Source organism: Mycteria americana, unplaced genomic scaffold, assembly GCF_035582795.1.
Source record: "Mycteria americana isolate JAX WOST 10 ecotype Jacksonville Zoo and Gardens unplaced genomic scaffold, USCA_MyAme_1.0 Scaffold_66, whole genome shotgun sequence".
Classification (NCBI taxonomy): Eukaryota; Metazoa; Chordata; class Aves; order Ciconiiformes; family Ciconiidae; genus Mycteria; species Mycteria americana.
In genome coordinates this window covers 337,797-349,314 of record NW_027445651.1, presented here as the reverse complement: position 1 = coordinate 349,314, position 11,518 = coordinate 337,797, and the positions used below count along the sequence as shown (strand labels likewise).

The window sequence follows — 11,518 nt, the reverse complement described above, 5'->3', positions numbered from 1 at the left end:
GCTCTCTGCTCTCTCATCCACTTCTCTCGCCTCCTTCTCCTTGGGAATCAGGTGAGTGTGAAGCCTCTTCTCCTCCTCCTTCAAGGTCAGGTCTTTCCCTGATGTATGTCTCAGCTGATATGGGCTGTCCTAGCCCAGGGCTGGGACCTGCTTCTCATGGGAGAGGGAAGGGGAGAGAAAGCCTTCCACAGAGAGAGGCTGGGACTTAGCTGAGGTGGCTCCTGGGCTTTGAGCTGGGCAGCATAAGCTGGGCCAGGAGGTGCCTTGGCTCCACTGTGGTTGGGCGCAGTGCTGCTCCTCATGTATCCGTTGTGCTTTGCTTCCCCTGCCCCCTCTCCCAGGTGCACCCCTGGCCCAGAGACATGTCCTGCTACGACCAGTGCCAGCCCTGCCAGCCCTGCGGCCCGACCCCGCTGGCCAACAGCTGCAATGAGCCCTGTGTCAGGCAGTGCCAGAACTCCACTGTTGTCATCCAGCCCTCCCCCGTGGTGGTGACCCTGCCCGGCCCCATCCTCAGCTCCTTCCCGCAGAACACCGTTGTGGGCTCCTCCACCTCCGCTGCTGTTGGCAGCATCCTCAGCTGTGACGGAGTCCCCATCACCTCTGGGTGCTGTGACCTCTCCTGTATCACCAGCCGCTACTGTGGCAGCAGAAGGTGCCCCCCTTGCTAAAGCCACCGGTGACAGCCCAGACAAGGAACCCCGGGAGCCCCGAAGATGATGCCAGACTGAATGACGGAGATCGTGGCTACTGCTTTGAGAGGGTCTGAGCACGCCCCGCTCCTCCTGCAAAGGGTGTCAGCCCTTTGGAAGGGGCCAGCCTGGGCTCTCTGAAAACATGGCCGATGCCTCTCGTTCCCTTCCTCCCCTCTCTCCTTTCCCTCCTTGTCCTTGGTTGTGTTCTGCTCCCTGGGCCATGAGGCCCACCAAAGCCAGCTTAGGGGGGACCTGCCTGCCCCTCTCCCTCTGTCGGGCAGCCAGACAGGTGCCCTGTGGGAACTCTCCCTTGATCATGGGGCACTGACTCTTGGCTGCCCATGGTGATCCTTTCACTGTGGCCTCTCCTCACAGACATCTTGTTGCCCTCTTTGGACTCATTAAACTCTGCTGCATCCCAGCCTCTGGCTCTGTGTGGTCCTTTCCTCTCTGCATGCTCTCTAAAGCTGTCCAGGGAGAAAGGAGATAAGCTGGGAGGGAACAAATGGGTGAGCAAGTGGACCCTTTCTCATTCCGAGAGGACTGGGAGGGCAGGACACACTGCCTGTGGGCCTCCTTCGGTCCCTGTTCCTTGGAGCTGAGGACGACGTCTCTGGCTACTCCACAGCCAGTGACCATCAGCCCTTCCCTTGCTGCATCTCTGCCCAGAAATATTCCCCTTGGCCTCAGAGCATGCCCCACAGATGGTGATCCCAACTTGTGCTGTCTTCATGGGAGGACCCCAGTGCTGCAGGAGGTCCTGGGAGGTCAGCAGCCCCACAAGCACTCAAGGCAGTTCCTCTTGCTCTGGATGGAGCTGCGCTGGGGGAGGAGGCTCAGACAGAAGATGGCCGTGGGGATGGAAGGAGGGGATGGTAGGAGAAATCACCTTGTCTACAGCCCAGAGCCTCCTCCTCACCTTCCCACCCGTCCCCAGAAGGAAGGGGCACGGCATGCCACCAAGGGCAAGGGTAGCTAGGGTAGGGCAAGTCCCCTGTTCTTCCGCCACATCCATACAGCGCCCTGTGCAGCCCAGCGGTTGGTTACACAGATTGGCAGGGCTGAGGTGTCTCGCAGGCTGCACATCCCCAACTCCCATCACACCGAGCAGCTCCAGGACAAAAAGGTTATTCGCATGGGCCTGCAAGGTGACACAGGTGAGCATCTTACAGTTCCTCCCGTGGTACTGTAGAGAGCGCACCGATCACAACAGCCCACGCTCTCTCTTTGCAGCTCATGGCAAGTGCAATCTCGTCCTGGGGTGCAGGGGAAGAAGAGTTCCATGGCAGAAGCTCTCTTGAAGCAAAATTCGCGGAGACTACCCTTTAAAGTCCGAGTCTCCCAGCAGGCGAATCGGAGTTTCAGAGTGTTCCCGAAATAAAACTCAATAGCAACAGAGTTACTATTAAGCAGGCATCCTTTATTACAGTGCTGGGCAGCACTGGGGATTGCTCCACCATAGGTGCTCCGACAAACAAGCAAGATCGCAGAGATTATGTGTTGCAAAATCATACATATTCATAAGATTAATTTACATAAACGTGCGATTTCTTGGAACTCGTTAATATATGCAAATGTCTCTGGCGCATGCGTACTTAAGTCCTTAGGTGGTCGTTAGGGATCCTCTGGTGGTCGTTGGAGGAAGTCGGTAGTCTTCATCACTCTGACCGCTGACCGAACTTTGTCTCTACGCATGCTCAGTCCATCTTTGTCTTGCTCATACCTTCCTTGCATATCCAAAACCAGTTGGTTCTTGTATAGCTTCTCCTTATCAGCCCTTTCCAGGGACACAGGGCTTGAAGAATTAATTCCTTCTTATCTGTCTACATTGCGACTATCTAAGCTAACCAAGGATTTAACACAGGCAAGGCATTCTTACTCTAATGATTGTTGTTAGGAGGGGGAAAGACCATAGACATGTCCTTCGAATAAAGGGTGCTCATTAGCAATTCAACAATACTCACAGGCTAGGCTAAATTATCTGCGAAAGGGGAGCTAAAAGGAAAGATCCCTTAGAGTTGAGCAACCAAGCTACTTACAACATTTCTTTTTTTCTTTGGGGATTTTAGCTCTTTTCACGCTCACCACCACCTCCTTTCCCCTCAGGCCGCTAACCCCAGCATCTTCGCCTGCAGATCTCTGGGTGCTTAAGTGAAATCGGGCCGCCAAGGGAGCACTGAGGGCCCTTTCCCCAGAGCTCAGCCTTGCGCAGAAGGGCCTCCTGCCAGGATGCCAAGCGAGGAGAACTGTGCTGTGCCCCTCCTCCTAGCTCCCTCTTCTCCTGAAGCCTACAGCTCATGGGGAACAGCCTTTGGTGCTTGAACCTCAGAAATTTGGGGCTACCAAGACAGACGAGATCTACTGCACTGACCTACCTGTGAAACATTGAGAGGGAATGGGCTGGAAAAGAGAGGCAATGAGGGATGGATGGTTGGGGAAAGAAATGCAGGTGAAGGGGGTCTGAGACAACCAAGGGAGCAGGGGTTTCTTCTCTGTCATCAGTTCTGATGACAGACCTTTGCTAGCAGAGTCAGAAAGAGCTGAAGAAAGCAGGTCATCAGCACAGGAGCTCCCACTCACAGCTCTCCTCCCACATGGCCTTTGGGGTCTCGTTGTTCGTCTGAGGCTATGGCAGGAGGGTTGGTGGGCTGTGCTCTGCCCGTGGCTGTAAACCTGCCACTAGTTCCCAGGTACACAAGCACAAAGGCCAATTGACATCATTGCCCACCGTCCTCTGGGGGGAACAACAGTGGGAGAAAGAGACTGCTCCTGGTGCCACAGGTACAAGCAGGAAAAAAAAGCACGTGAATGACAAGCAGTCATGGCACTTCTAATTACCATAATTGGTGCAAAACTAAAAAGACCTCGGCTGGCTTCCAGGCACCCACCCAGCTGCTCGCTCTCTCCCTCTCCCTCCTCAACAGGACAGAAGGAGAAAGTCGGGTGAAAAAGGTTGTGGGTCGAGATAAAGGCAGGGGGATTACTTACCAATTACTGTCACAGGCAAAACAGACTTGGCTTGGGGAAGACTCATTTAACATAGTGCCAATTAAAAATAGAGCAGGATGGTGAGAAACGGCCAAAAAACCCCTAAAACACCTTCACTCCATCCCCCCCTCTTTTTCACAGGCTCAACTTCCCTCCTTCATTCACGGCTCTTCTGTTTCCTCCACCCCCAAGCAGCGCAGTGGGATGTGGAATGGGGGGTTGCCGTCAGTACGCAACAGTTCCTTTCTGCCGCTGTTTCCTCCTCACATTTTTCTCCGCTCCAGCGTGAGCCCTTCCCATAGGCTGCAGTCTTTCAAGACCAGCTCCAGCGTGGGTCCTGTCCACGGGCTGCAGTCCTTCCAGACAAGTCTGCTCCAGCGTGGGTCCTCCAGGGGCCACAGTTCCTGCCAGGAGCCTGCTTCAGCATGGGCTCTGCACAGGCCGCAGTTCCTGCAGGGCATAGCCACCCGGTCCGGCGTGGGATCCTCCATGGGCTGCAGTGTGGATATCCGCTCCACCATGGTCTCTCCCACGGGCTGCCCGGGAATCTCTGCACCATTGCCTGGAGCACCTCCTCCTCCTCCTCCCTCCTCTCTGGCCTCGGTGCTTGCAGGATTGTTTCTCACACTTTTTTTGTAGTTCATTCCTCATCTCCTGTGCAGTGTTTTGCCCTTTCTCGGATATGGTTTCACGGAGGCACCACCAGCGTTGCTCATGGGGTGGAGGTAACTTTGAATAACCTCAAGAAAAATGGTATTCTTGGTCGTGCTTTCAGATGTGGAAAGAAATGCTCCAAAAATGCACCCATCTCATGTCCTTGGTAGATCTTTCTAATGCCTTTATCAAGTGGAGCGGATGGAGCTAGTTATGGTGATTTCCTTATTTTTATTATCATCAGATCTTACCTGCTGTATTTCGCATTCTCCACGGGCCTCTTTGAGCCCCCAGGGCACTTTCCCAAAGGACTGCGCCTGGCGGGTCCCTGAGGGGACAAAAATCTGCTCTTACGGAGTGCAGGGTGGCAATTCTGCCTTCTGTTTTGCAGAGCCACTGCACACTCCAGACATGAGAGCTATCCCAGCTTTTCTCCAACACCCCGATAAGATCATAGGTCTGCAAGTGTGCACAGACTTTTAGGTTGTCCTGCTCGTGTGCTGGCTCAGGCTCTTGCCTTACATATGTCTGGGGTCAAGCTGGAAAGGCAAGTCACCGAGTCAGTGAGTCAAGGTCAGGATGAGGTCTCAGGACAGTAATCAGGGTTCAACAATGTCCGGCGATCACCAGGTGTGTTCGCAGAGATAAGGAAGGTCTGAGCTCAAGCTGGGAAGTCACCCGCATGTCAGGGTCCAAAGCGAGATGAGTGGGGTCCATGACCAGGTACAGGCACAGATGTGTCACAGCTGGAGCTGTAACTCAGGTTGGGGCCAAGCACTAGAACTGAAGCTTGAAAGCTGCTCCCACGGGAAGGGGAGTCAGCCCTGGCTGAAGCCTCCCAGCAGAATGACCTCAGCAAGGTCAACAAAGGGAAGAGGGTAGCCCTCAGTTGCACTACCTGTAAGCTGGATCGGAGACAAGGCAGACTAGGATGGAGGATGCGCTTAGGGCCCTTACAAAATACCTACAGCCTCTGTCGCAAAGAGGGAGCTTGCCTGACCTCCCTCATGAAACAGCAGCAGAGTTTGTGCGCTTTGGCCCTCAATCACGTATCCCTGCCTTCCTAGACACAGTTGCTGGGCACTCAGGTTCAGTTTTCTATGGGGGACACGGAAGTCCTGGTGCTTGAACAGCAAAGGAGTCCTCAGCTGTTTGACTCTCCCTGCGCCACCCGGACAGTCAGTCCTACATCTCACAGCAGAGCAGCGCCTGGACCCTGGTCCCTTCAGTTCAATACCCATTTGGTGCGAGGTCTCAGCCCCTGCCTCACTCAGCACCAGGCTGAGCGGTGGCATTGGCATGGACGTGAGGAGCCCCCAGTCACCAGCAACACTGCATCGTAAGGGGATACGTTCGGGGATGACGGCCTGCATGCGGTGGGCAGGATTTATGGGCGCCTCTCCCTCTACATAAAGCAAGAAATGGAGGGCACAGGAGGCAGAGACTGCATTTCAGTTCTCTGGGCACCTCTCTGCACCTGCCAGGTCGAAGGCACCACCATTCAGCTGTAGATTCCTTTGCAACTACCATTCCTGCTATGACCTGCACATGCCCTCATGATGAGGGTCACACAGGTACAGACTGACACGTGTGTGCTCATGCGCGCCTGCGTGGAACCATGCAAAAATCCGTACGCTCACATTAAGCCAGGAAAACGTCAGCAACTGTGGACTCTGCTGAGGAGATGCTGAGGCCCACGTGTGACATGACCTCTCACGTGGGAGTCCTTGGGCATCCGGACGAGAAGCACGAGAGCGGCGCCCGTTTCCCGAACAACTTTGCCACAGACAAGCCCACAGGAATGACCCAGGTGCACATCACCTGCCTGCACGGGATGCCACCAGCACTTGAGCTGAGTCTTCTGCCTGCGCTGATGTGTTTCTGCCCCGGAAATCCTCGGGCCTCTCATCCCGGCACTTACAGAAGCCTTCATATGGGGAAGCACGTGGCTTAAGCCAGGAAATGAAAAGGCAGCGGTGCAGGAAACCAGAACACAGCCCATGCCATTAGCTGGGATGGTTTGCATTTGACGTGAGCTTGTCAGAAAATTATTACTTCCACAAAGGGTGCCTCTGGGCCTGAGGCAGTGCAGGGCTACTATAAAAGGCAGCCCAGCTCTCTGCTCTCTCATCCACTTCTCTCGCCTCCTTCTCCTTGGGAATCAGGTGAGTGTGAAGCCTCTTCTCCTCCTCCTTCAAGGTCAGGTCTTTCCCTGATGTATGTCTCAGCTGATATGGGCTGTCCTAGCCCAGGGCTGGGACCTGCTTCTCATGGGAGAGGGAAGGGGAGAGAAAGCCTTCCACAGAGAGAGGCTGGGACTTAGCTGAGGTGGCTCCTGGGCTTTGAGCTGGGCAGCATAAGCTGGGCCAGGAGGTGCCTTGGCTCCACTGTGGTTGGGCGCAGTGCTGCTCCTCATGTATCCGTTGTGCTTTGCTTCCCCTGCCCCCTCTCCCAGGTGCACCCCTGGCCCAGAGACATGTCCTGCTACGACCAGTGCCAGCCCTGCCAGCCCTGCGGCCCGACCCCGCTGGCCAACAGCTGCAATGAGCCCTGTGTCAGGCAGTGCCAGAACTCCACTGTTGTCATCCAGCCCTCCCCCGTGGTGGTGACCCTGCCCGGCCCCATCCTCAGCTCCTTCCCGCAGAACACCGTTGTGGGCTCCTCCACCTCCGCTGCTGTTGGCAGCATCCTCAGCTGTGACGGAGTCCCCATCACCTCTGGGTGCTGTGACCTCTCCTGTATCACCAGCCGCTACTGTGGCAGCAGAAGGTGCCCCCCTTGCTAAAGCCACCGGTGACAGCCCAGACAAGGAACCCCGGGAGCCCCGAAGATGATGCCAGACTGAATGACGGAGATCGTGGCTACTGCTTTGAGAGGGTCTGAGCACGCCCCGCTCCTCCTGCAAAGGGTGTCAGCCCTTTGGAAGGGGCCAGCCTGGGCTCTCTGAAAACATGGCCGATGCCTCTCGTTCCCTTCCTCCCCTCTCTCCTTTCCCTCCTTGTCCTTGGTTGTGTTCTGCTCCCTGGGCCATGAGGCCCACCAAAGCCAGCTTAGGGGGGACCTGCCTGCCCCTCTCCCTCTGTCGGGCAGCCAGACAGGTGCCCTGTGGGAACTCTCCCTTGATCATGGGGCACTGACTCTTGGCTGCCCATGGTGATCCTTTCACTGTGGCCTCTCCTCACAGACATCTTGTTGCCCTCTTTGGACTCATTAAACTCTGCTGCATCCCAGCCTCTGGCTCTGTGTGGTCCTTTCCTCTCTGCATGCTCTCTAAAGCTGTCCAGGGAGAAAGGAGATAAGCTGGGAGGGAACAAATGGGTGAGCAAGTGGACCCTTTCTCATTCCGAGAGGACTGGGAGGGCAGGACACACTGCCTGTGGGCCTCCTTCGGTCCCTGTTCCTTGGAGCTGAGGACGACGTCTCTGGCTACTCCACAGCCAGTGACCATCAGCCCTTCCCTTGCTGCATCTCTGCCCAGAAATATTCCCCTTGGCCTCAGAGCATGCCCCACAGATGGTGATCCCAACTTGTGCTGTCTTCATGGGAGGACCCCAGTGCTGCAGGAGGTCCTGGGAGGTCAGCAGCCCCACAAGCACTCAAGGCAGTTCCTCTTGCTCTGGATGGAGCTGCGCTGGGGGAGGAGGCTCAGACAGAAGATGGCCGTGGGGATGGAAGGAGGGGATGGTAGGAGAAATCACCTTGTCTACAGCCCAGAGCCTCCTCCTCACCTTCCCACCCGTCCCCAGAAGGAAGGGGCACGGCATGCCACCAAGGGCAAGGGTAGCTAGGGTAGGGCAAGTCCCCTGTTCTTCCGCCACATCCATACAGCGCCCTGTGCAGCCCAGCGGTTGGTTACACAGATTGGCAGGGCTGAGGTGTCTCGCAGGCTGCACATCCCCAACTCCCATCACACCGAGCAGCTCCAGGACAAAAAGGTTATTCGCATGGGCCTGCAAGGTGACACAGGTGAGCATCTTACAGTTCCTCCCGTGGTACTGTAGAGAGCGCACCGATCACAACAGCCCACGCTCTCTCTTTGCAGCTCATGGCAAGTGCAATCTCGTCCTGGGGTGCAGGGGAAGAAGAGTTCCATGGCAGAAGCTCTCTTGAAGCAAAATTCGCGGAGACTACCCTTTAAAGTCCGAGTCTCCCAGCAGGCGAATCGGAGTTTCAGAGTGTTCCCGAAATAAAACTCAATAGCAACAGAGTTACTATTAAGCAGGCATCCTTTATTACAGTGCTGGGCAGCACTGGGGATTGCTCCACCATAGGTGCTCCGACAAACAAGCAAGATCGCAGAGATTATGTGTTGCAAAATCATACATATTCATAAGATTAATTTACATAAACGTGCGATTTCTTGGAACTCGTTAATATATGCAAATGTCTCTGGCGCATGCGTACTTAAGTCCTTAGGTGGTCGTTAGGGATCCTCTGGTGGTCGTTGGAGGAAGTCGGTAGTCTTCATCACTCTGACCGCTGACCGAACTTTGTCTCTACGCATGCTCAGTCCATCTTTGTCTTGCTCATACCTTCCTTGCATATCCAAAACCAGTTGGTTCTTGTATAGCTTCTCCTTATCAGCCCTTTCCAGGGACACAGGGCTTGAAGAATTAATTCCTTCTTATCTGTCTACATTGCGACTATCTAAGCTAACCAAGGATTTAACACAGGCAAGGCATTCTTACTCTAATGATTGTTGTTAGGAGGGGGAAAGACCATAGACATGTCCTTCGAATAAAGGGTGCTCATTAGCAATTCAACAATACTCACAGGCTAGGCTAAATTATCTGCGAAAGGGGAGCTAAAAGGAAAGATCCCTTAGAGTTGAGCAACCAAGCTACTTACAACATTTCTTTTTTTCTTTGGGGATTTTAGCTCTTTTCACGCTCACCACCACCTCCTTTCCCCTCAGGCCGCTAACCCCAGCATCTTCGCCTGCAGATCTCTGGGTGCTTAAGTGAAATCGGGCCGCCAAGGGAGCACTGAGGGCCCTTTCCCCAGAGCTCAGCCTTGCGCAGAAGGGCCTCCTGCCAGGATGCCAAGCGAGGAGAACTGTGCTGTGCCCCTCCTCCTAGCTCCCTCTTCTCCTGAAGCCTACAGCTCATGGGGAACAGCCTTTGGTGCTTGAACCTCAGAAATTTGGGGCTACCAAGACAGACGAGATCTACTGCACTGACCTACCTGTGAAACATTGAGAGGGAATGGGCTGGAAAAGAGAGGCAATGAGGGATGGATGGTTGGGGAAAGAAATGCAGGTGAAGGGGGTCTGAGACAACCAAGGGAGCAGGGGTTTCTTCTCTGTCATCAGTTCTGATGACAGACCTTTGCTAGCAGAGTCAGAAAGAGCTGAAGAAAGCAGGTCATCAGCACAGGAGCTCCCACTCACAGCTCTCCTCCCACATGGCCTTTGGGGTCTCGTTGTTCGTCTGAGGCTATGGCAGGAGGGTTGGTGGGCTGTGCTCTGCCCGTGGCTGTAAACCTGCCACTAGTTCCCAGGTACACAAGCACAAAGGCCAATTGACATCATTGCCCACCGTCCTCTGGGGGGAACAACAGTGGGAGAAAGAGACTGCTCCTGGTGCCACAGGTACAAGCAGGAAAAAAAAGCACGTGAATGACAAGCAGTCATGGCACTTCTAATTACCATAATTGGTGCAAAACTAAAAAGACCTCGGCTGGCTTCCAGGCACCCACCCAGCTGCTCGCTCTCTCCCTCTCCCTCCTCAACAGGACAGAAGGAGAAAGTCGGGTGAAAAAGGTTGTGGGTCGAGATAAAGGCAGGGGGATTACTTACCAATTACTGTCACAGGCAAAACAGACTTGGCTTGGGGAAGACTCATTTAACATAGTGCCAATTAAAAATAGAGCAGGATGGTGAGAAACGGCCAAAAAACCCCTAAAACACCTTCACTCCATCCCCCCCTCTTTTTCACAGGCTCAACTTCCCTCCTTCATTCACGGCTCTTCTGTTTCCTCCACCCCCAAGCAGCGCAGTGGGATGTGGAATGGGGGGTTGCCGTCAGTACGCAACAGTTCCTTTCTGCCGCTGTTTCCTCCTCACATTTTTCTCCGCTCCAGCGTGAGCCCTTCCCATAGGCTGCAGTCTTTCAAGACCAGCTCCAGCGTGGGTCCTGTCCACGGGCTGCAGTCCTTCCAGACAAGTCTGCTCCAGCGTGGGTCCTCCAGGGGCCACAGTTCCTGCCAGGAGCCTGCTTCAGCATGGGCTCTGCACAGGCCGCAGTTCCTGCAGGGCATAGCCACCCGGTCCGGCGTGGGATCCTCCATGGGCTGCAGTGTGGATATCCGCTCCACCATGGTCTCTCCCACGGGCTGCCCGGGAATCTCTGCACCATTGCCTGGAGCACCTCCTCCTCCTCCTCCCTCCTCTCTGGCCTCGGTGCTTGCAGGATTGTTTCTCACACTTTTTTTGTAGTTCATTCCTCATCTCCTGTGCAGTGTTTTGCCCTTTCTCGGATATGGTTTCACGGAGGCACCACCAGCGTTGCTCATGGGGTGGAGGTAACTTTGAATAACCTCAAGAAAAATGGTATTCTTGGTCGTGCTTTCAGATGTGGAAAGAAATGCTCCAAAAATGCACCCATCTCATGTCCTTGGTAGATCTTTCTAATGCCTTTATCAAGTGGAGCGGATGGAGCTAGTTATGGTGATTTCCTTATTTTTATTATCATCAGATCTTACCTGCTGTATTTCGCATTCTCCACGGGCCTCTTTGAGCCCCCAGGGCACTTTCCCAAAGGACTGCGCCTGGCGGGTCCCTGAGGGGACAAAAATCTGCTCTTACGGAGTGCAGGGTGGCAATTCTGCCTTCTGTTTTGCAGAGCCACTGCACACTCCAGACATGAGAGCTATCCCAGCTTTTCTCCAACACCCCGATAAGATCATAGGTCTGCAAGTGTGCACAGACTTTTAGGTTGTCCTGCTCGTGTGCTGGCTCAGGCTCTTGCCTTACATATGTCTGGGGTCAAGCTGGAAAGGCAAGTCACCGAGTCAGTGAGTCAAGGTCAGGATGAGGTCTCAGGACAGTAATCAGGGTTCAACAATGTCCGGCGATCACCAGGTGTGTTCGCAGAGATAAGGAAGGTCTGAGCTCAAGCTGGGAAGTCACCCGCATGTCAGGGTCCAAAGCGAGATGAGTGGGGTCCATGACCAGGTACAGG

The 11,518-nt window shown here is 54.6% G+C and overlaps 2 protein-coding genes across 2 annotated transcripts; both read left to right on the top strand.

The window, feature by feature from the left end:
* Window positions 1-362: 362 nt before the first annotated feature.
* LOC142404058 (feather keratin Cos2-3) lies at window positions 363-671 on the top strand. Its single transcript, XM_075490454.1, has one exon. The coding sequence runs from the start codon at window positions 363-365 to the stop codon at window positions 669-671; it is 309 nt and encodes a 102-aa protein (XP_075346569.1).
* Window positions 672-6,813: 6,142 nt separating this feature from the next.
* Window positions 6,814-7,122, top strand: LOC142404057 (feather keratin Cos2-3). The gene has a single exon (XM_075490453.1). The coding sequence runs from the start codon at window positions 6,814-6,816 to the stop codon at window positions 7,120-7,122; it is 309 nt and encodes a 102-aa protein (XP_075346568.1).
* The last annotated feature ends 4,396 nt before the right edge of the window (window positions 7,123-11,518 follow it).